General features: G+C 45.3%; 2 protein-coding genes across 4 annotated transcripts in view; one reads left to right on the forward strand and one right to left on the reverse strand.

Moving 5' to 3' along the window:
* Positions 1 to 1266: 1266 nt before the first annotated feature.
* On the forward strand, positions 1267 to 16723 carry srebf1 (sterol regulatory element binding transcription factor 1). 2 transcript variants are annotated; one of them, XR_015090049.1, is made up of 20 exons: positions 1267 to 1651; positions 3067 to 3642; positions 4379 to 4554; positions 4641 to 4778; positions 4987 to 5205; positions 5389 to 5503; positions 5694 to 5857; positions 6109 to 6325; positions 7172 to 7356; positions 7498 to 7759; positions 8029 to 8195; positions 8427 to 8595; positions 8946 to 9054; positions 9182 to 9291; positions 11718 to 11850; positions 11952 to 12117; positions 12928 to 13164; positions 13682 to 13793; positions 14046 to 15245; positions 16457 to 16723. XR_015090049.1 is itself a non-coding variant. In XM_086054953.1 (19 exons), the coding sequence occupies exons 1-19, from the start codon at positions 1546 to 1548 to the stop codon at positions 14264 to 14266; spliced, it is 3582 nt and encodes a 1193-aa protein (XP_085911079.1). In that variant the 5' UTR covers positions 1267 to 1545; the 3' UTR covers positions 14267 to 16723. The 2 variants fall into 2 exon arrangements, 1 of the variants encoding a protein (XP_085911079.1); XM_086054953.1 differs by having other exon boundaries at positions 14046 to 16723.
* Positions 16020 to 23534, reverse strand: part of rai1 (retinoic acid induced 1) — a 54009-nt gene continuing 46494 nt past the window's right edge. For both annotated transcript variants that reach the window (XM_086054951.1, XM_086054952.1), the window contains exons 3-5: positions 23287 to 23380; positions 21875 to 21924; positions 16020 to 18199 (exon numbers count right to left, since the gene is read on the reverse strand). In XM_086054951.1, coding sequence (XP_085911077.1) covers positions 18191 to 18199; positions 21875 to 21924; positions 23287 to 23380 — 153 coding nt within the window. In that variant the 3' untranslated portion in view covers positions 16020 to 18190. The remainder of the gene's footprint in view (positions 18200 to 21874; positions 21925 to 23286; positions 23381 to 23534) is intronic.

Raw genomic sequence — 23534 nt, forward strand, 5'->3', positions numbered from 1 at the left:
GTCTGTTGGCAAGTAACAAGCATACAGAAAAAAAAAGTCCTCACTTTGCTTTATCGCAGGCTCTTGGCTCTCCATACCTCCTTCAGGATGCATGCAGTCACGGATAAAACGGTATAGATAATTCAAAACAGTTTATTAAGAGGCAAAACTAACTAAATGACTTAAAAATGGTGGGAAAGTACAAATAAATGAGAGACTTTTAGTGTCACTCTTGTAACAGGCTGCTGACTCTACGGCACCTTTTTGAACTACTCTAAAATGACTTGGTCAAGAAGATTCTGTTTGGACAATTGATGATTAATTGTTGTGTCGTCTTGGCTTCAATATATCAAAATGTGAACAGAATGTTGGCGAGGATGGTTCAAATACCAGGAAGGAACTATGAAATGCATAGTTGAATCTCCCACACTGCACCATTATACAGGCTATTTTTACTCCGCGTGGCTATATGTGTTGTCCCACTGGAGTGGTTCCAAAACGTATTTCTCCATGACAATAAGGGAATTTGCTACAAGGCTTTGAACCTAGTTACTCTAGGTCAGTGACCCATTTCCCCAGCATGCACCATTCCTCGGTAGCGCTGCACTCTTGTGTACATGTGACGCCGAATGGGGTTTTATTTAGCCCATGCTTGTTTGCTCTCTCAGTTGTTTACATTATCAGTAATTCCGATGCTTGTGGAGGGAGGCAGCAGTTAGTCGTTTTTAATTCAGCATATTTTTGTACTGTTTTTGTAACATTATTTGTGGATGACCCAAATTAAAATGTGATTAAAGGTTGGCGTCAGGTTATTTCCCTTGTCGCTCTTTAAACAGCGAAGCACATGATGTAATCCCAGACACACAGTTGTGCCGTCATGTCACACCACTCCTCTCCTCCGCTTCCTATTGGACAATTCTACTGGTTCTACAGGCGGGGCCGCGAATGGAAGTCAAGCAAACTTGATGTTTATTTCCATTTGCACGCTCGCTCCTATTGGCTCTCGGGAGACAAGCCCACATGATACCCGCCCATCCTGTAATATTGTGTGGAAACAAACAAGGGTTAATTTGATTAATTGACAGGATTTGAGAAAACGATGAATTTGACATTAATTCATTATATTACACATTTTTTAGATGACGTCTATGTGGTATAGCACGTATTCTTCTGTAAAGCGGTCGTCTGTTTGTGTCCACATTCTGTCAGAAAACAGTCCAAACGACCCGACGGCGAGGCAGGGTGAATGCGGAAGTGATTTGACTAAAATGCCTGTGATTTGTTGGATTACCTGTCCGTTATCATCAAGCGAGGCGGGCTAGTTTGGCTAAACACGAAGTGGTGAATGGGCTTCAGTGTTTGGTTTGACAAGTTTCCCGGAGCCATCATGGGGGTAACACCGGACAGTTAGTTGACACATCGGCAAAAGGAAAAGAAATTCTCCTCTACCGTGTTTCGGGTACACTTGGACAAATGTAGCCACCCGAGAATCTGACGAGTATTCGCCATTTGGGGACAGCCTCGTTTTATTTGACACTGGAATATCCTCAAAACACAAGTGCAAAGATGAACAACTTGTCGTTTGACGATCCTTCGTTGGATAATCTGGATTCGACATTGTCGCTGAGTGACCCCAGCGAGATTGACACGGCCCTTCTCAGCGACATTGATGGTAAAAATAATCTTATATACAAACGAAACGAGCATAGTCACGTTTACAAAAACATCACTCTCACACCGGCGAGCCTCTTTAAATAACGCTCATCGTTAATCTTTGAAGCACATCCTATTATTGGCAAAAACGTTTATTTCAAGAGCATGATGAAGCGTGTACGTCTCGTACTGTAGCTTTGTTCGAGCAAGCTAATGGCGTGAACTATATAGGTGATAAATGTACGTTTCGGGGCGTTTTTACGGCGAGTGTGTTATTTAGTACACGCTTAGAAAGGTATGTTTAATTTGAAATTTGAAAAGATGGAGGGGAAATGTTTCAAATTGGCAATGCTAACGTGCTCGTGGCGGCGCCCCGCCCCCAGCAAGTTTCCCAGACTGAGGTTACTAGCGTTCGTTTTCCCTTGACGGGTTCACGGAGCCTCATTTGACCGAAATTGCACGCAAGTCCATTCAACACGAAAAAGTGATGCTTGTTAAATACCACCATCTGGGTTTATTTTATAGCCCAGCCCAGCGTGTTATTGTCTAGGCACTGCTTTGTTGCACTGTGCACTGTGCACTGCACGGCTAACCTACATTTGCTCGGCCGTCATTAAAAAGATATATCTCTTTTTTTTAACTCTTATTATTTTCAGTTGTAGACCTTTTTATATTACTGGGCTATGTGTGAATTTTATCGCAAGATATATATATTTTTAAAAAGTCACTGTAGACGGTCAACGGTGTTTCCACCCTCCGCATGTGACCGATAGTAACCTCTCCATAATGCACTTTCCTGTCTTGGACGAGACGCGCTGTGATTGGTCAAGAGCGATCACCTCATACAAAACACTTATGCAGTTTTAAGAAGCGCCCAAGCCGCATGCTTGCACACAAATAAAGGTAACCGCAGTCTGTTATTATTACCATCAATTAACATTATTAAAACTTTTACACTGAGGCACTTGAAAAACATTCTATCTACCGCATAATACTTCCCACATTGCGTGATGCCTCACTATGCAAATTAGAATTAGCAAATACATTTCAAGCATTTCTCTTTTTTTTTATTTGATTAAAAAACTATGGCATTGTGTATTCCAATTCAGAACATAATGCTTTGACTCGCAAATGCACTCATCAAATCACACGTTTTTTGCTTTATGAGTAATATTTTGTTGCTTGATAGAGACAGGATTCATTTTAGGACAGCAGATATGCATGTTTTTGTTCGGCAGCCTTATTTTGTATATTTACTAGACCTTACTGCACCAAAATTTTATGTAAAATTCCTTACATATTTTTTTTTTGTCAAATATCAAAATCAAAAGATCAATATTCGTTGGGCCCTAATAATTAATGCAATGTAAAATGTAGTACAGTGCTGTTCTGTTTGTTCCTTCTTTCCATTCTCATGATGCCTTTGATTTTTAGACATGCTCAAACTCCTCATCCATCAAGAAGGGGAACTTGGAAGCATCTTTGATAACCCCCCATACACAGGAGGGCCCTCCGCCAATCTGGAACTTCCTGGTCTTCCCCAGGCCATCACGTCGTCCACGCCGCTGCCCACCACGACTCCGCCTCCATCCACGTCTTCCTCTTCTTCCTCCATCCTAAGCAGCAGCCCGCACCTGGATGCGCTCCTGGGCCCTCCCATCACACGCAGCTCATCCACCCCAGACAAAGCTTTCCAGCCGACCACCTTTCAGCAGTCCCCGCTGGCCCAGGTGTCCGTCCCTACCCCGCGACAGCAGCCGGCGTCCCCGCAGCAAGCTCACACTCTCAAACTGCCCAAGGTGGAACCGTCCCAACCCGTTGTGGGCCAGACTGCCCCTGCTCCCGGAGCGTCCCCTCGTGGGTCGCCGGCTCCAAACCCCGCATTCAGCAGTACGCCCCCAAAACTCTTCACCTCCCCTTCACCGCCCCAAACCCCGCCGCAGCCTCCGAACCAGTTGCAGCCACATCTTCAGAACCAGACTCCAAACAGAGGCCAGAACAGCTACATAGGTACGTACTGGGATGATTTATCTTGATGCTGAACTCTTTGTGATTTAGAGTATACCGTTGTTACACTTGCATTTCAAATTATCTTTCCCCATTGAAATCAAAGCAAATGCCATTAATCAATTCTAGCCATCCCACTAAAACCAACCAAAATTGTTGTATTTTTTTTAAATAAGGAAAATGTGAATATTAATAATTTGACTACAGTACATGTATTGTCCCACGGTTTGTTCAAATTGCTTAAGCTGTGGTACCCATTAGCCTGTCTATGGCGTTTTGCATTGTTTGCTAGCATTAAGCTGTTGTATAGTATCCATAATACAGTAGTCGTACAATCATCAATATCACTCATGTCATAGGCAGCCACTTTCGAAAGAAAATGACATACAAAAATATAACAGTCAAAGATTGTGTTGGCTTTTTTGTTGGAGTATTTTTACAATACTGAAAAGAAAAAAAGGTTGAGATGATGAGGATTAAGGAAATCTCCTTTGCTGCATTTGTTCAATCACCACATGGCAATTAGTTTTACTGCTTGAGGACAAAAAAAAAGGGACCTACTGTTGTCATTTTTGCTAAAGTTGATAAGACTGCAAAGGTGACACACTGAATGCTGCTATCACATGCAACTTACAACTAGATAACAGTTCACCTAGTGGTCTACTAACGTGTTACCCTGACCCGGCGCCCGTCTGCTGGCATCCGCTTGCCGATTGTGGCGTACCTTCCACTTTTTCAGCCGGCAGCCCCGGCAGCGTCAGCCAACCGGTGGCCACTTTGTCCTCCTCGCCTCCCAAGGTTCAGCCAGTGGCCATTCCGACTCCGCTCCCAGGACTGACGGCCGCCTCTCCATTGCTGGCCGCGGCAGGAAGCCCGCCCGCTCCGACGCTCACGTCTCACGTGCGACAAGTACCTGTAAGCGCGCGGGACACTCCATTCCGATCGCTACTTGTTGCTTGGCTGGACGCGTGGAAAGAGATGATCGTCGCCGTGTTTCTCAGGTGTTGCTGCAACCGCAGTTCATCAAAGCGGAGTCTCTGTTGCTGACCACGCTGAAGCATGACCCCTGCATGGTCACCACCGTGGCCTCGCCCACGTCGCTGGCCACGACCACGCCAGTTCAGAGCGCGTCACTGCAGGTAAACAAATTCACAACCTGTATTGAGCCAAGGCACAAAGACCGGTTGCAAGGTATGGGAAGTCTAAGAATAAGAATAAGAATAAGAATAAGAATGCCTTTATTGATCCCACAGTGGGGAAATTTTCATTGTTACAGTAGCAAAGATAGCAAAGTCTGTCTTATGACGTAAGCTTCACAAACATCAAGTCCGTTGTGTGTATTCCAAGGCGTTTGTGGGCGGGGGCACCTTCCTGACCACCGTGCCTGTCATGGTGGATGCCGAGAAGCTGCCGATCAACCGCATCATCAGCAACGGCAAGCCGGGCGGCTTCCCCGCCAAGGGGGAGAAGCGCACGGCCCACAACGCCATCGAGAAGCGCTACCGCTCGTCTATCAACGACAAAATCATCGAACTTAAAGACTTGGTCGCCGGCACCGAGGCCAAGGTGGGTTATCTTGTCCGTCTTATCGCCTCGCTTGGATTTAAAGCCGCAACACTGAAGATATCTGATAAAGAGTTTATTTGAAACATGAGTATCAGATACTTGGCCAATAAAAAAATAGATACGGTTCATCTGTGATAGATATGGCTTTGCCGTGTCATTAAAAAAAGGTGTTGTGTGTCGTAGCTCAATAAGTCAGCCGTGTTGAGGAAAGCCATCGACGTCATCCGTTTCCTGCAGCAATCCAATCAGAAGCTCAAGCAGGAGAACTTGGCACTGAAAATGGCAGCCCAGAAAAACAGTACGCACTCGTCCTGCCCTTTCCCTTCACGACATTATTTCCTAGTTTCTCCGCAATTTATAGCAGTTGACCTTTTCGTGATGAACCCCCGAGTGGAAAGGCTCGCCAAACGGCCCTCTTCATCCGGCGGATGCTTTTACCTCTGCGTGCTTGATTGCCCCTTGAACTTCTGGCTTCATCTTGACTGCAGAGTCTCTCAAGGACCTGGTTGTTGCCATGGAGGTGGACGCACCTCCGTCCGACGTGAAGACCGAGCTGCCCACGCCGCCGGCGTCGGACGTGGGCTCGCCCTCGTCTTTCTCGCATTGCGGCAGTGACTCGGAACCCGACAGCCCGATGGGAGAGGAGTCCAAGGTATGGCGGCGTTTTGTGCTTCCAAGTCCAAACATAATGCATTGAAAGTAGCCTCGTGACAGTTATGAAAGTCATCAATCTTAAAAGTTTTGAATTCAACATCCACTCAAGCTATGAGCTATGAGCTATGAATCAATCCGTTCTCCATCCCACCAGCAAAGTAAAAAAGTTGCTGTGCTTATTTGATTGATTGTTTTTTGTTTTTGTTTTTTTTTAACGTGAACGGCTCCGTTTGTTATTGTGCCCACCAGCCAAATGTAGGCATGCTGGACCCATCGGCGACAAGCAGCAGCGCTGGCGGCATGCTGGACCGCTCCCGCATGGCGCTGTGCGCGTTCACCTTCCTCTTCCTCTCTCTCAACCCTTTGGCCAACCTGCTGTGCTCGTCGTCCGGCAGCAGCACGGCCAGCAGCGCTGCCGGCGCCTCCCATCACGCCGGCAGGAGTGTACTGGGCTTGGACATTGCAGGTGAGAGGAGGAGACTGCTCAACTGCAGACACTAAGTAGGGGAGATGCATATTTTTAAAATTGCCCACATTATTCATTCAAACTGTAAATATACTACAAACTGGAATTCTTTCCAGTCCAGCCATTTGAACAGAAATAGGACCTGTTTGAGTTTTTGACAATGAAAAGACAGAAACTACCAAATGAAATATTAGACACGCCATCACACCGAAACATATTTTCTAGCGTAATCAGTAGTAGAACATGGGTCGGCTTCACCTAAATCACCTCTTTTGGACCAAAAGATGCAGAAACAAGCTTTTTGTGAAAACATCTATTCTATGCAAAACAGTGACTTTGATGCTAATCATTTTTGCTTTAGTGATGCCTCTAGCATCTGAACAGTCCTTTTCTTATATAAAATACCAACAACAACAACAATGATGATTTATAAATATTCACCATTCATTTACTTTAGACAAACTATTTGCAGGCTATTTAGTCATTTTAGTAGTAGTAGTATTTAATAGTGTGTGCGTGCATCGTCACGTGTTTGTGTGCATTACGTTATCGCTTCTGCTTCTAAATTTAAATCATCCCTGCCATCCTTTTGTGACACTTTTTGTAGTAGATTTACCATGACAAACATTTTGATCAATCGCAAGTCGCTTGTAATGGTCAAATATCTTGAATAGTAAATAACCGACTGTATTGTGTTTTGGTCTCCGTGGGCCACCAACCTTGACAATAAATTGCAAATTAGAATAAATTAGAGCGGAGGCCTCTATTTGGGGAAATACATGACATGCCACCAATGGCACAAAGCTTGTCGTCCTGCTATTTACCCAAATATTGTGGTCTCTGCAGCGGACTCATGGGGCTGGATGGACTGGATGCTACCAACAATTCTGGTGTGGCTTGTGAACGGCATCTTGGTGTTGGGAGTTCTGATCCGCCTTCTGGTGTATGGCGAGCCTGTAACCAGACCTCATTCGGGATCTTCCGTCTTGTTCTGGAGGCACCGCAAGCAGGCCGACCTGGACCTGGCAAGAGTATGTATAGCTGAAAGGGATGAAATGGCTTCATCCTTGAAAATAATCCCGTCGCGAGATTGTGACTGTGAGAAATATCTGCCCTCCAGACTCGCTCTTGGTGGCCTTTAATCGTCTATTAATAGGCTTTTTGTTTCACAGGGGGATTTTGCCCAGGCCAGTCAGAACCTTTGGACTTGTCTCAAAGCTCTGGGTCGTCCCTTACCCACCTCACAGTTGGATTTGGCCTGCGCCTCGCTGTGGTCCCTCCTCAGATTCTGCCTTCAGCGCCTCTGGGTGGGCCGCTGGCTGGCTGCCCGGGCGGGAGGACTGCGATCGGACCGCCCCCTGCAGGAGGACGCTTGCAAGAGCAGCCGAGACGCCGCGCTGGTTTACCACCGCCTGCACCAGCTGCACATGACAGGTTGGCATGGTGGTGGCAAGCAACAGAGGACAAATTCTTCATTACTGTACACAAGTAGATTTTTATTTCAGGTGTTTGTACTTCAGTATTTAAATTTCTGCCAACTTGACCTTTTCATCTTACGTAACCACATGTATGCTCCTAGTGCAAGCATTTTTTTCCGCCTCTGGTGATGCGATGCACTCCGAGCAGATTTAAGGCTGCGTTTTCTCAACGTGAAGTAATCATATTGCAATATCGCTTCTCCTGTCTTGTAACTTGACATGCAGGTAAGCTGAATGGCAGCCACCTGTCAGCCGTGCACATGGCGCTCAGTGCGGTCAACCTGGCGGAGTGCGCCAGATCTTGCCTGCCTGTCGCTTCGCTAGCTGAGGTCTACGTGTCTGCAGCGCTGCGAGTCAAAGCCAGCCTGCCAAGGATCCTGCACTTCACCTCTGTGAGTCAGCGCTCATTCATTTATCTCCTGCTAATGTCAGCAAATATTTTTTTGCCTAGTTGCTTGTCACATTTTGTGTACCTGCACTTTTTAAAGCAGCGTAGGAAGTATTTCTGAGGGACTAATACAAACTGAACAACACATACCAAAGCACAATTGATTGGCTATTAGTGTCAAAAAACTGTCAACCAAATGTTGTGCCGACTAATAATTTGGTATTTTTTTATTCAGCGCGTTTTCCTGAGCAGTGCACGTCAGGCATGCTTGTCATCCAGCGGGAGCGTGCCCCCGGCCATGCAGTGGCTCTGTCACCCTCTCGGCCACCGCTTCTTCGTGGACGGGGACTGGGCCATTCGCAGCATCCCCAAAGAGAGCATCTACAGCCAGGCGGGCAACACTGGTAAGAAGAAACAGGAAACACAGAGGGCTTGCATCATTAATCCATTTTTATCTTCCACTATAGACATCAACCAAGTGTTACATTTTTGAACGTTTAGAATGGGGCTGCAGCTATCAATTTTTTTTATTTGTTTATTTTTTTAAGAATTTGTTATCCCATCGATTAATCAAGTTTACTTCATCAAAAATGTGGCAATAATACCGGTCGAAAATTTGCATATGAGATGCGTATTCATTTTTGTGGAAAAAAAAAAAAAAAAAAATCCAAATTGCATAGCACAACCATCTTGTAACGTTTTGTTTATTGCCAAGTTGTGTCTGCTGTAAATGGTTTGCCGACGCTCTTTTCAGTGGACCCGCTGGCTCAGGTGACTCAAGCCTTCAGAGAACACTTGCTGGAAAAGGCTCTTTACTGCGTAGCCCAGCCAAAAGGGGAGAAAAGCACCAGTCAGGGCGACGGGTAAGCAAAGCACATTGACCAGCTTCTTATGCAGTCATGATATCATGTGCAACAGATGATCTGGCGTGCTGTTGTTTGCGACAGCTTTTCATTTTTACCTTTGACTTGATTGTTCATCTGTCCTCAGGGAGTATGCGGACGCTCTGGAGTATCTGCAGCTGCTGATTAGCGCTTCTGATGCAGCTGGTGCCACGTCGCAGTCCTTTGCTATCGGCTCCAACATGGCCACTGTGACGGGTAAATGACTTCTACTACTACTAGTACTTCTGTTGCTGCTACTACTACTACTACTAATAATAATAATAATAGTTAGGGATGTCCCAATATCCAAATGTCACGATATGATAATATCACGATATGAACCTCATAATACGATAATTATCATGCTATTGTGGGGACGTTGGCAATATATAAAAAGCTCACGATACTGTACAAAACTCACTATATTGTAAAAAAAATAAAAAGGGCTCATATTAGAAAAAAAAATCACAATATTCTATTTTTGTACATAACAGCATTTACAAAGAAATCAGATTGGCCAGTCATGTGCTCAAATTGTCTCAGCAGGACAAAGTATCCATTTCTATGTACTATAGTTCACAATTCGCAGTTGCCCTTCATCTGGCGATTCGCGTGGGTCTTAAAAATAGGTTGCATGAAATTAAACTGCACTAACAAACTAACCACTAGAGGGTGCTGGAACTGCACAAATGAAAAACAACTTTTGCTTTTAAACAGATTTGCTGCTATTAATATCGTGACATGACAACTACGATATATCGTGGCAATTTTAATATTGCAATATTGCCGATATTGTATACTACTACTAATAACAATAGTACAGTGTTGTTTGCGGGGGATAGGAGCCGAGCCCAGCCGCGAGTAGTGAAAATCCGGAAGTTATTGATGCCCCCTAAAAAGATTTGCCTGTTGGTGCTACAAGATGGCAGCAAAGGACCAAGTTTTTAATCATTTTGTTCAACAGCTGTATTTGACAGGAGAAGAATTGTATTGATAGACCATAGAAAGCTATTAAGACACTCTTTGAAACAAAATATACTTTCTATTTGATGATTCTTACATTAATTCAAAGATTTTACTCAATAAATACCTGCAGGCTTTGTTGACAATTGCAATTATGGAAAAGTCTGTGATTAATTACTTAATAGATAGTTAATAGCCATAATGAAATGTAATGAATGCCTCTAACTACTATTCTCGTACTGGATAGCGATGTGCAATTAAGGCTGCATCTGATTGGTGAATGTTTTGCGATATGCATATTGCATGTGCCATTATCGCCATGGCGATATTTTTTTCAGTAAATTTGCAGCCTTATAAAGCAGTAAATACAAGATGACTTATACTATTTTTACATTACATTTGAATACAACGCCACTCTTCTTCACTCTTGCTTCCTGCTGCCTGTCTGGACCTGGTCTGCCGGTTCCATTTTGCTTTAATATTCCTAATAGAAGCCGCGAGATAACGTTGATTTTCACATTACGGAGATTGAGTGGACTGATTTCCACCCTCCCACAGCTTCACTCTGGACTTGCTGATCGCTCATCTGAGCAAAAAAAAAAAAAAAAAAGCGGGGGTGCGGGGAGTAGCGGAGCCTGGCTCGCCAAATGGGAGTCATCCGCTGGATTGCTTCATCTATCTTCAGGCCTGTCAAATCAGTGATCACCTTGAGCGGGAGGAGGGATGGAGGGCGCGGTGGGGATTTTAATGGCAGCCTTTTCTTGGCACTGACTTAGTGTCGGAATTGGGCGCGCGTTGGCCCCGTGTCTAAATGAAGTACTTTGCTCTCATAACCGAGTCGTCAAAATGGTCTCTGCTCTCATCATGTTGTAAGTTTACCGGAGGGCTCTGACAGATTGATTCAGAGGTCAAACACAGACAGCAGATGTCTGTCGCCGCCGCCGTGCATATTAAATTCCACCCTGGGCGCCGAGCGACTCCAATGTCAGAGCTTTTGCCTCAATCACGGTGAAGCACGCCCGTGGTGGCGGCGGCGTCTTGCTTTGGGATTATTTCTTAGTCACTTGTCAACAGCTCCAAATAGCAGTTTTGCTACAGCCGAGGAGGAATTTCACCTTTCAACAGGACAAATTGTCCAGCATACTTCTGAATGAACAAATGACCAGATGGAAAGGAATGTTTTTGAAATGGAGACTGAGCCTAGACCTAAATCCACTTGAAAATCTGCACTGAAACGTTGAAAGCACTTTTGCAAGAGTCTTACCCAAAAGATTATTTTCAAGCGTTTCCTTAAGATGTTTTTGAATGAATTGTACAAGCTAGATGTCACATTATTGCTCTTTTAAACGATCATTTAGCATACATTTTTTTCACATCCCAAAACCTGGGATGTTAACATGGATGTGTTTACGCTATACCAGTGGTGGTAGAGAGTAAACATATAAATACATTAAATGTATTTGTAAAATTGTTAATGTCTCATTAAATTATTTACAATGAAAAAAGTGTCTTAACAAGCAATATTTTTTGGGACGGCTGATTTAATGCAACACATACAGTTATCCCCGCAATCCCATTTGCAAATATTTTTTGTTTTTTTCGAGCCTCTCCTCCATTTTTCGCTGAAATTCTTGTCGATTTCTGTTTTGACCTTGTGCCGCATTTGTCCCGTCGTCCAGGCTGCGACCCCCACTCGAAATGGTGGTCCTCCGTCGCCGTGGTGATCATCAACTGGCTCCAAGGGGACGACCCGGCCGCGGAGAGGCTGTATCCGACCGTCGAGCACCTGCCGCGCACGCTGCAGAACGTGGAGTGAGTGGGCGCTTCACGTCTCCCCGGGCCCTGTGTCGCCTCACGCGCTGACCCGCATTCTGTGTGTGTGTGTGTGTGTGTGTGTCCTCTCCCACTGTCAGGAGCCTGCTGCCCAAGGCTTGTCTCAACACCTTCCGAGCGGTGCGGGCTCTGCTGTCCAAGCCGGAAAACTGCCAGTTGAGTCTGAGCCACAGCGACAAGGCCAGCGCCCTGCTCCGAGACAGCCTCAACTTGGGCCCGCACTCCCACGGCTCCAGTTTAGACAAGGTACGCGCGCGCGCGCACACTTGCACTCACAAGCGTGCAAATTTGTTTCCCATAAAAGTTGTTGCTTATCACTCCTGAGAGGGCTCTCTGCGTGTGTGCACTGGCGTCTGTCTTAAAAATATAAAACATGCTCAAGCACGCACGCAAATACTCGCTGACAGATGTGGCCGCACATGGCCGTGCATTAAGTTGTAAACGCGGGGAAATTGCCTGCACAAACGCATCATCACTCGCACTGCACACGCGCAGTCCTTATCGCAAAGCCACACTCCCACACAGCAACCGGTGCACCGAATGTGTGTTTATGCGCGTTTTTGGCCTGAGCTGTGGTGCATTGTAGTTGCATTGCATGTGTGTACGCAAAATGCAATGTTCCTGCAGTGCAACACAGAGCTGAGCCTCCAACAGCAAGATACTTTGATTTGATACTTCTAAACCTCCCTCATTTTTGGAAGCAAGAATACATTGTATGTGCCAGTACTAGTCCAAAGAAGGTACCCTGAGTAATATTGCATTTGTGGAGTAAGAGTTAAAAAGCCCATGTAAGGGGGGTGGGTGTCTTGTTGGGCGAAATCATTATCAGCTGCATTCACGAAGTGACGTCACTGGAGAGTTAAATACTTACTTGGCTTAAGTAGATTGGAGTCACCCTGTTTTGTTTACAATGTTGGAGGTGCAAGGATTCCGAAGTGCAACGACGACGGTTGAAAAATGTTGACAAATGCTGAAGTGCAAATATGCAAAGGTTCTCTGGCTATAAAATGGATGTTCCCCTTCTCTACCGTTTATCGGTGTACATTTTATCCTTAGGTGGTGCAGTTGCTGCTGTGCGACTTGCTGCTGGTAATGAGGACCAACGTGTGGCATCTTCAGCAGCAGCAGCAGCAGCAGCAGCAGCAGCAGCAGCAGGGGGCCAGCGCGGCCAGGCCTGGCCCGGCCGCTCCCTTGGGGGTCCAGCAGGCCTCCCCGCCCGAGCTGCAAGGCTTTCAACAGGACCTCAGCTCCTTACGCAAGCTGGCGCAGAGCTTCAGGCCGGCCATGCGAAGGGTATGTATTTTTGCCTTCTTTTTCATTTGTTGGCATGCGGGATTAGGCAAAAATAAAATAGTAAATCAATTGAGTATTTTTGAGTACATATGCTCAGCTTCGTGGTCAGTGCAATGACATTATCACGATCGGTCGGTCGAGTCCAAATCCATACCAAAGGCCCCATTTTATAGCATATACCGCACACCCCTGCTGGATTTTCTGCTGGCCGTATCAAATGGAAGCAGTTTGGGCCAATAGCTGACACGTTGTTCAGTATCCTGACAGCTTCGTACAAACAAGCCAACCTGACCTGAGGGTGTCAAGTTAGCGTTTTGCGTTCTTTCAAGGACGAGCTCACATCAGCTTTGTGGACAGATTGTGTAAAAGTGTCCCTTTTAGCTGAGATGTTGGGGCGCGCCCGTGCACACACACTGATGAAGCTTAAGTGTTTGGCAGCGCAGCTGGCAGGCAAAGCTGAGTGTTCAGTCTGAGTCATCGTTACTCCACTCACTTTCACGCGTCCTCTTGTCTCCAGTTGTTCCTTCACGAAGCCACGGCCAGGCTGATGGCGGGGGCCAGTCCCACGCGCACGCATCAGCTCCTGGACCGCTCGCTGCGACGCAGAGCCACGCCCGGAACCAAGACAGGTGTGTTGCTTTCCTTTCCAAAAGAGAAGACCACGCTGTCACAAAAACACAATCGTGTCCCAGCTTTGAATTTGCCCGAAGCTGAGGTAGGGAGGAGGAAATGTGCTTGCTTCCTGAAAACGAGTCATTTTGGCCGCGTGAGGATTGTGCCAGACAGCGGCGATAATCACTTGGAACACGATAGTCGAGCTGTGCCGAATGTTTCGGAGATCCCGCCGGCTTAACGGCCGACCTCTCCTTTGTTTGCCACAGAGGAGTGCGAGACGCGGCCGGGCCAGCGCGAACAGGCGGAAGCAGTGATGCTGGCGTGCCGCTACCTGCCCCCGTCCTTCCTGTCGGCCCCCGGCCAGCGGGTGGGCATGCTGGCCGACGCCGCCCGCACGCTGGAGAAGCTGGGGGACAAACGCACCCTCCACGACTGCCAGCAAATGATCATCAAGCTGGGCAGCGGCACCACCGTCACCAACAGCTAAGAGACCGCCCGGCCGACCAATCCACTCATCTTGGGACGCTGTTTGTAGAAAAAAAGAAAAGAAAAACACATATTGTCGTGTGAAAAGGGACTCATATTTCCCCTCCTGGGCACTTGATGAGGTCACGGCATTTATGGATTATGAGCACAATCTAGGAAGCATTTCTCCAAGTGTGAGTCCACTGCAGTGCCACAGTTTGACCTCAGAGGGGCGCCATCACATCCTCATTGTCAGTGGACTGTGCAGTGTGACTGACGAGCGTTTGTGAGTTGTTTCTTTTTATTTGAGAGGAGCAAAACGACCATATTTGTTCCACGTGCACTAGGCCCCCGCCAGGCTGATTTCAAAGAGATAAGCGAACGACGCGATGGCTTTATGAGGTTCTTTTCAGAGTGTTTGTTTTGACGTGTACATAGATTATTAATAGTGTATTTATGATGGATTTTTTTTTTTGGATTCAGCAGTATTTGGCATACGTGGAACAGTGAATGCTTCAGTGGAGGGCTGCGTTGCCATGGCAATCGTCAAGTCATCAAGGTGACATTTAACGGGTGACTCGGTTGACCTTTGGTAAAGCGCAACATTTGTTGCTTTTTTTTCCACGCAGCTAAAAAAGAAAAAACATCCAAAGAGGACTTCTTCCTGGTTGTGGCTCCAATTTCAGGAACGCTAGTTTGTCTTTCAGTGTTTTCAGGACCATGGATGCGTCTTAGAACTGGCAAAAAACAAACGAAAAAACCCAAGAATTTTGCTATTGTGTTTCTGCAGCAGGAAGTGCATGCTTGCGGGTGGCACACACACAGGACAATGATTGCAAATGTTCATCGCCGTGATCCATGTCAATATTAAAACAGTTTTTAGACGAGCAAATCGTTTTCTTCTTGTTTTTCTATTTGTTTTTAGACAAACAAATGTGTGTTTCATCATTGGATTGAAGTCGGATGCCCTAAAAGTGCTGCAATTTGGAGTTGACAACTCAGTAAGGATCTAAGGAGAACTGGACAACACTTTTGTAATATTTCATGTATTATATTGTTCTTTTATTGTTTGTATATTTAGTAAATTTAGCTTTTGTTCCCCTTTTATGTTACTAAAATCTAAATGTACATTTACAAATGCCATTGTTAAAAATGAGAATTATTTTGTGAAAATACATTGTCATTAGAAGAATTTGTTAGCTAATTTAACAACAAATGTTTACATGTACATTTACAAATTTTATAATGACAAATGAGGTTTTATTGAAATAAAAAGATACATTCATTTAGATTTTTATTTAAAATTAGTTAAAATGAATACTATAATTGAGAATTTTTATTTTTTAATTATATTAATTTACAAACATGTTTATTCCTAATTAATCACAAATAATTACAAATAATTAATTGTATTACTAAATAAAAGCAATTGTACTCGAACATGTTTGTTTTTTAGTAGAATAAAAAATGAGAATTTTCTATTAAAATTAAATAAAATTTGGAAAAAATAGACTCGGTTTATTATTGATTTGATTTTGAATTCAATTAATTAGAAATCACAGAACAATTATTTTGTTAAAATAATCTACATACTTAGGTTGACATACATTATTATAATTGAAATGCGATCCTAGTATATTAAAAATGTTTCAAATTCGATTGCTCCGATTAATAGTTTGCGATTGTTTGGAAATCTGAACAATGGCCTCACTGCTTCCCTTTTCATCAGCGTGTTGCAGTTGGTGCGTGTTGAGAAAAGACAAAAAAAGGAAGGGCAGCATTGAAAGGTGCTGGTATATTTCAACACTGGCGGTACAAAAACATGTCCAACAAAGCAATTCTGTGTCATCCAGTTCAAACATGAAAATAAATAATGAAAAAAAAAAAAAAATAGCATGCTCCAAATTAACAGGTGACATTCCAAAAAGAGGACATATCGTCATCAATGGATTCTTTTAATAATATTTTGTAAGCAATAACATATTCCATTTTATAGAAAATAAACATCTCTAGGAAATACTATACACAGTTATTATTAGTACAGCACATTTTACATTTAAACAGCATCAAATACTTATATACACCATGAAAGAATGAGCGTCATAAAAGTGTTGAATGTTTGGCGTGGCGGTCTTTTTTTTCTTTTATCTTTTTTATTTATTTTTATTTTTTTAAACGCACTTATAAATACGTGATTTTGACCGTCACATAGGCGGACAGCTTGTGCGTTGTGGCGCGGTGGAAGAGGCTACATCGGAGACCACGCGTGTCTCGCAAAAACTGGATTCACACATCGTGGCCACGGGAATACGATTTCGGAACTGTACAGAAGATATGTGGTGAGATAACCCGACCCCCGGTTGGACCCTTGGAGCCTCGCAATGTAAAGACAATGGCAGCTATTGAATATTTGTACCCTTTTTTTGGTCACCTGTTTTGCTTTTGTACTATTTCCCAAGAATACAAAGTCGGCTGTTGACCAAGGGTGGTGTGATGATGTGATTAATGCACAATAATATACACTACAGAAGATAATAGTGTTGTACATTGGTGCCTTGAGATGCTAATTTAATTCACTCTGAAAATGTAACTCGAAACTCAAATCTCTCTACGTTGAAATGAATGGAAATGCCATGAATCCGTTCCAACCTCAAATAAACCCAACAAAAAATGTAATGTGCTTTTTAATAATGAAACTAGCACTCACTAATATTTTACATTATAAAAACATAGAGGAACGACATATTCAATAGAATGTGAAGAAATTCATCCGTTTTTGACACGTTTTGGGTTTTTTTTTGCTTTAAAGGACATTGCGTTGCTTCTGGTTTGCCCACCTTGGCCACCTGGAGGCAGTATAAGACAGACATGTTTATACTGTTCACTGAGTCATCTCATCTCCTCTCAGCTCATCAGTGCGGTGCTAATACTACCAGTTCTCCGCAGAGGATAAAGAATTTATTAAGGTGGATACTGTTATGTTGTCTGCCTGCAAGTGTTGCTAAACTGTATTCAACCAGTTGCTTGAAGGGTTCTGGCATCCCAACATAGATGCTATTTAGCATTAGCATCGAGCTAGCAACCTGACAGGCTAAGCTATGTGGTTGTTTTGAAAACACAAGGTGTGATTTTCTTAGGTTGGAAGTAAACTTCAACTATAGTGGTAATTTTTGCGTGTGAAGAATTGTTTACTATCTCAAAGTTGAACAATGGCTGGTATCTAAAAAAAAAAGCAAAAACAAAAAAAAAAGACTTGCAAATCATCACTTCTATCCCAAGGCACCGCTGCAAATGATATTTCGAATCTGTGTAAGCGCATGATCATGTACAGTTTTGTGTCACATCCAGTAGCTCTTTGTTGACATTTTGTGTTGGAGATGTACGGATATGCACAGTAGAGTGATGCTTAGGAAGATCACGTATACACACACCCCCGCCCACACCCCCACACACACCTTCTGGCCTGCACACAAAGTGGACAGATGGATGCGCCTGTCCAATCTCTGTCGGCCAGGTGTGGGAATATGATAGCAACGCATCGGAAGGCCACACACACACACACACACACACCCACACACGCACACACACGCACACACACACACACACACACACACAGACTCCTCGCTTTGCATTTCAAACAGGAACCCCCACCAGCACAACTTCCCTCCCCTCCCCCCGTCCCGGAGTGCCTTGGCTCCACAACACGTTGGGTGTCCGAGTCCTTGAGGAGTTGCTCTCTCGAGGAGCATCTTTCTTTCCTGTCTGTCAGAGTTCTCTCTGGCTGGCACTCTCGCTCTCGCTCTCGCTCTCGCTTGCTGTCGGTGTCGGAGCACCGCCTGAGGGCGCCGGGCCTGTCCGTCATCCTGTCCGTTTTTATAGGATTAGCTGGCTCTTAGGACAGCGTTTATCTTTGCCTTGCTCCTGCGAGGTGGTCCACTCGGATATCTTACAAATCCTGTAGAGGGAAGGAAAGAGAGATGGGGCGTGACTACAAGGGGCACACACAAAATTCTGCATTTTGGGGTTAGAGCACAGCTGTCAAAGTCAAGGCCCGGCAGACAGATTCTGAAGTAAAGTGTCTCACACTTTTTAGACATGAAGTGTAAATTAAGCTTTTTTTTATTATTGGATAATGGATGGATTACACATACATTATCATTATATACTGTACAGTAAGGCGTTTTTTGGGAAAAAGACGACCATGTATAGTATGGCGTTTTTTTGAAAAAAAAAAAAAAAAAAAGAAAGAAAAAAGACCATGTATAGTAAGGTGTTTTTAGGGGGGAAAAACGCCCATACTGAATGGCATTGCTGGGAAAAAAAAATACATTTTAGTATGGAGGTTTTTTTTTTTTTTTAAAAAACGACCATGTATAGTATGCCGTTTTTTGAACATAAACGACCATGTATGGCATAGTTGGGAAAAAAAAATTACTACAAGATGTCGCTGATGTGTAATCATAATTCATTATATCAAACAATATTAAATGTGAAAATATCAGACAAAGAGGAAGTTCCACTGAAAGCTGTCTAAGGCTGGAATTGAACCCTGGTCATCTATGTCACAGTCCTGGACTATAACCACTCAACTGTGGTCAACCGACTGCTAACCAAATCTTGGAACAGAAACAAAGTGTTAGCATTATGCTGAAAAACGTATACATGGTCGTTTTTGTGAAAAAAAAAAAAGACCATGGGTCAACCATAAAGCATTTTTTTGCGAAAAAAGGAGGCGTTTTTTTTTTTTACGAAATAAAATTAGTTTTTTTTTTCATGAAAAAAAATGACAATGTATAGTAAGGGTATATAGCAAGGCGTTTTTTTACTAAATAAAATTACAACCGTTTTTTCACGAAAAAAACGATAATGTATAGTAAGGGTATAGTAAGGCGTTTTTTTGCAAAAAAAAAAAAAAAACCTTGTATAGTAATGTGTTTTTGGGAGAAAAAAGGACAATTTTTTTTGGGGGGGGGGGTGAATTTTAGTAAGGAATTTTGGGGGGAAAAGACGACCATAAGGCTTTTTTGGGGGGGCAAAAAAACGACCATGTGTAGTAAGGCGGTTTTTAGTAAAGTCGACTCATCCGCTCGTCGATTAATCGCTTCGGCCGATCCCGCGGTGCAGGCGTGCCTAATGAAGCGGCTGCCAATTGCGCACGCTTGCCATTCATCTCCCAGACTCGCCAAACATGAAACGCGCTCGGCGTGAGAGGCAGCGACCCAGCAGGAACGCCCACTAATTGCGCTGACTGTCGGCGGAGAAGCGCTTACTCCCCCGAAACGATCCACCCCCCCTCCCACCCCCACCGCGGCCCCGTTCTCCTCCTCTGCAACCCTCCCGGCGTCTCCTTCTCCTTCGCTCTTTCATTGCGTCGCCTCCTCTGATGTAACTGTCCCCATTTGTCTGTGGCGCCCACGCAAACAAGCCGCTTTCTGTCTTTCCTGCCTCTCGCTACTTCTCCATACGTGCAACCGCCGTATAGGTGATCTGTTAATGAGCCTTGTGTTGACTCACAACGACTCACCTAGCTGGGGGAGAAGCCGGCGTTTTTTTTTTTTTTTTTTTTTTTTGCTATTTCACCTTGGGTTTGGGTGTGTGTGTGTGTGTGTGTTCACAAGGGGACCCTTGGGTGTGGTGTTTGCAGGGGGGGGGGTTGCGTGTGTTTGTGTGCGTGTGCTAGGCCCTTTGATTAGGCTTTGCAGTTTAAATTGGCACAGCAACGACCTACACACACACACACGCACACACGCCGCCTTGCATCCCTCCACTGATGACAGCTCTGCCTCCTCCCGCTAACAACAAACCACTCTCTTTCTTGCCCTCCCTTTTCTCTCCTCGCAGTTCACTGCCTTGTGCTGCTCAGACGTGGGAGTGGAGGTGAAGGGAGAAGGCGGGGGGAGACGTGAGGAGATAAGGGGAGGGACGGATGAAGGCGGCATGACTGAAAATGGAAGAAAAAAAAAGAGAGAGAGAGAGAGAGAGAGGCAGGAACTGGTCGGGGATGAGAGGTGAACGCAACGAGCGAAAGCAGCAGGGGGGAGGCGAGGAGACGCCAAATAAGCCCGGCGAGCGAGGGAAGGAAGGAGAAACAAGACGAGAGAAGGGGAAGTGTGTGTTTGTGTGTAGCATGCGAGGCGCGTCGCAGGCAGTGATGGTGGGTGGGGTGTTTTGATCAGCAGCCAGCGTTTCATCACTGTCAGTCTGCGCGGAGGAGAACAGAAACAGGAAGGAGGGGGGAGGAGGGGAGGCCGCTGCTGTCTCAATGCACCGATGCTCCCTGCTGAATGTCAGCCTCACACTCCTTCTCCACCCCCCCCCCCCCTTCCTCTCCACCCCCCCCCCCTCCCCCTCCTGCTGCCTTTGACCTTCCTCTTTGAGGCTGCAGTGAGGAGCGAACACCAGCAGATGACGTCTGGCTGACTGCAAAGTCATCCGTCCATCCATCCGTCCAACCTGCCGGCGGTATGAGGGCTCCCTCCAGTGGTACTCTAGTGGAGTGCGCTTTTAAGTGCTTCTGAGAAGCAGCATTTAACTCACTCACTGCCACGGATGTTTATGTTCGTCAGCTGGGATCCAATCATTTACTGCCGTCAACGTGTGTATTCGTCACGTACATTTTTTTTCCCGCCGGACGAGGGTCTCTTGTCTGCGAAACTCAGCTTTGTAAAGCAGCGCAGTGACTAACAGATCCCCGTTGATGGCGCTGTCGCTACCTTTTGGATTTAAGATCAGCACAGGTTTTGAGTCAAAGACAAAGATTAGGGTTGAAGCTTGAGTTTTCACCTCCGTTATGAGGCAGAGAAATGCAAACATGTTGGAATCCGGAGTAGTACTCCATCACGAGTAGTGTAGGGGTGCAACTAACGATTATTCTAAAAAACACTGGTAACAGAAAATTTTAATCCGATTGTATTATGTGTATCCAAATATATTTTTAAAGTATTTAGTATTAATCTGTGCAAAAAATAATGGCGAAAAAAAGTCTGGTCCAGGACATAACTTCAAATTGACTGTGAAAAAATCCCCCGAAATGAGTTTGACACCACATGAATGAGGGCCGGACCTGAGAACCCTGACCTCAACCCCATCAAATCCCTTTGCGACGAACTCTCACAGAGATTGCGAGCCAGCTCCAACAGCGTTGATGTTCTTTCTTTCATTTTCACTTCCCGTCTGCTCGGAGAGAAAAGTGCTTTGACATTTTCGATTGATGCCTTGTTGTTATTTGGAGCCATTACAATAACGCTGAATGTGCTGAATCGAATGCCACTTGATTCCGGGGCCACGAGTGCAAGTGCACAAAAAACAGCAACCAGCGGAAAAGGGAAAAGAAGCCCCCCCACTGAGTGGCGTCGACGCGTAGCCGCTTTTGTTCGGCGAGGAGCGCTAAAAAAGAACGCAAAACGACGAGAGGAGAAAGGGGGGCACGCCGCGGAAAATCGAAGCCGTCCGCTCGAGTGTGCTTGGGGGAACAACAACCTCTTCATCCTTTTTTTTTTTGTGTTTACACACACCGTGTTTGTGTGCGAGGGCTTGATAGCGCCTCTCCCCCGCTCACCCCCTCCCATCCCTTTCCTCGGCGCGTGACTCATGTCGGATAACGTGCATTCATGTTTGTCGTCTTTCTTACCTCATGTTTGGGGCATTTGATGGAGAAGTCATCTTCGTGGAATGTGCAGCCTGGCCAGCCCGTTCGGCAGAAAGCAACGACAAAAAAAGGGGGGGATAAGAAACGACAACAGCAACAGGTTAGAGCCCAGCACAATTAGCATCTGAAATAGAGCACACGTGGAAAAGAAGCACGGACAAAGTGCATGGGGAGGAAAGGGATGAGGAGAGGACGTGAGGGGATGCGGCCCCGTCACGTATGGCTGATGCACTCAGCAGGAGGGAAATGGGCCTTATGCTCTGCCCCGCCCCCCACCGCCAGCTTCCCCCCACCCCAGGTGCCTTGGCAGACTTTTAAATCCTCTCACATCCTTCGCATGACGTAATGCCTTCATATTAGGTACACCCGCGCCATATATTCTTAGAAAATATATAAAAGTTACATAAAAAAAAACAAAAAAAAACAGATAGCTTTTGACCCTAAAATATAAAGAACGTACTCAAAGAAATGGAAATGGAAATTGTGGCCCTTATCGTATTTTTTCTGCCTTCCGATTAATACCGTGTTCGTGGACAAAAGATTAAGCCTCTTGATCACCATCCGTTTTCAACAATCTCAAGACGCTGCTGTCGACTGACATTGACGTCCAGGCGCCCTCGGGCTCGCGTTGCGAAGGTCACGTGACCGAAGCCAGAAAGCAGGTGAGCGATGACGTTTGCAACCTGAGCCCGAAGACACTTCCGTGTCAATTTCAGTCAATAGTGGAGGACGGTACGGGACAAAATGGCAGCGCCCTGAGATGGATGAAAGCGGCTGAATAAATCACAGCGGAAATAATGGCTTTAGTCTTCACTCTAAATCATGGCTGTTGCAAATGGATGATGCGTCTTTGATTTACGTGTTGTTTGGCAGCCAATTTCAACTGCACTCGACATCCGGAAGCCTCGTTTTTGAAGACTTGTTTGCTATCTTCCGAACAGCTGCTTGTTGCATCTCAGATTTTTCCTCACAAGTCACAGCAAAAAAAAAAAGAAACTTGGGGGCACTTGTAAGCAAAGAAACGTGTAAAGCACTTTTCGCATGCAGCCAAATGTCATGCGATCACGCAGACAAGTATGGACAGGTTTTGTGATGCATGGCGACATAAAAGCTGCACATTCAGCCATCTTGTTGCAGGTTGAATGAACGACTAAAGCGCTTGGATCCGCCCTTCCTCTCGCCATCTCCGGCTCGTCTCCCTCCCAAGCACTTCAACATCCTTCTCCCTCCCACCCTCATTTCGACCGTCCTATTTCCTCCCTTTCCTCATCTCCTGTTTGTAGCGCTCCTCTCACAAACGTCTCACTCCCCTCTGCCAGTATGCGTCCCACCCCCCGGCTCAGCTTCCCTTTTGGTCTCAGTCTTTTTTGGGGGCAACTTTTCCCGTCTCTTACCTATCTGTTTGGCGCAGATGTAGTGGTATTTGCGAGAGCAGCTTCTCCAACAGCAACTGAGGGACGCCCCGGCAATCTGGCACTTTTGGCAGCTCTGGGGTTAGCCAGACAGATGGACATATGGGCCGGGACCAAGAGACGTAAAAAGTGACCGAGCACGGAGCGGGGATGAAGAGGGGAAGGAATAAAAAGCAGAGGACAAAAGTTTGAAAGTTAGTGGGAATATCTGGAGGCAGCTGCTCTGTGAT

The sequence above is a fragment of the Filicampus tigris genome, chromosome 16 (assembly GCF_054856515.1).
Source record: "Filicampus tigris isolate MCC_2025a chromosome 16, RoL_Ftig_1.0, whole genome shotgun sequence".
Classification (NCBI taxonomy): Eukaryota; Metazoa; Chordata; class Actinopteri; order Syngnathiformes; family Syngnathidae; genus Filicampus; species Filicampus tigris.

Excerpts from the sequence above, each read along its gene's own strand:
- srebf1 (XM_086054953.1), top strand. The coding sequence starts at position 1,546 with ATGAACAACTTGTCGTTTGACGATCCTTCGTTGGATAATCTGGATTCG. Across the intron at positions 4,779-4,986 it reads TTCAGAGCGCGTCACTGCAG|GCGTTTGTGGGCGGGGGCAC; the intron begins GTAAACAAATTC and ends GTGTATTCCAAG. Across the intron at positions 8,196-8,426 it reads GGATCCTGCACTTCACCTCT|CGCGTTTTCCTGAGCAGTGC; the intron begins GTGAGTCAGCGC and ends TTTTTTATTCAG.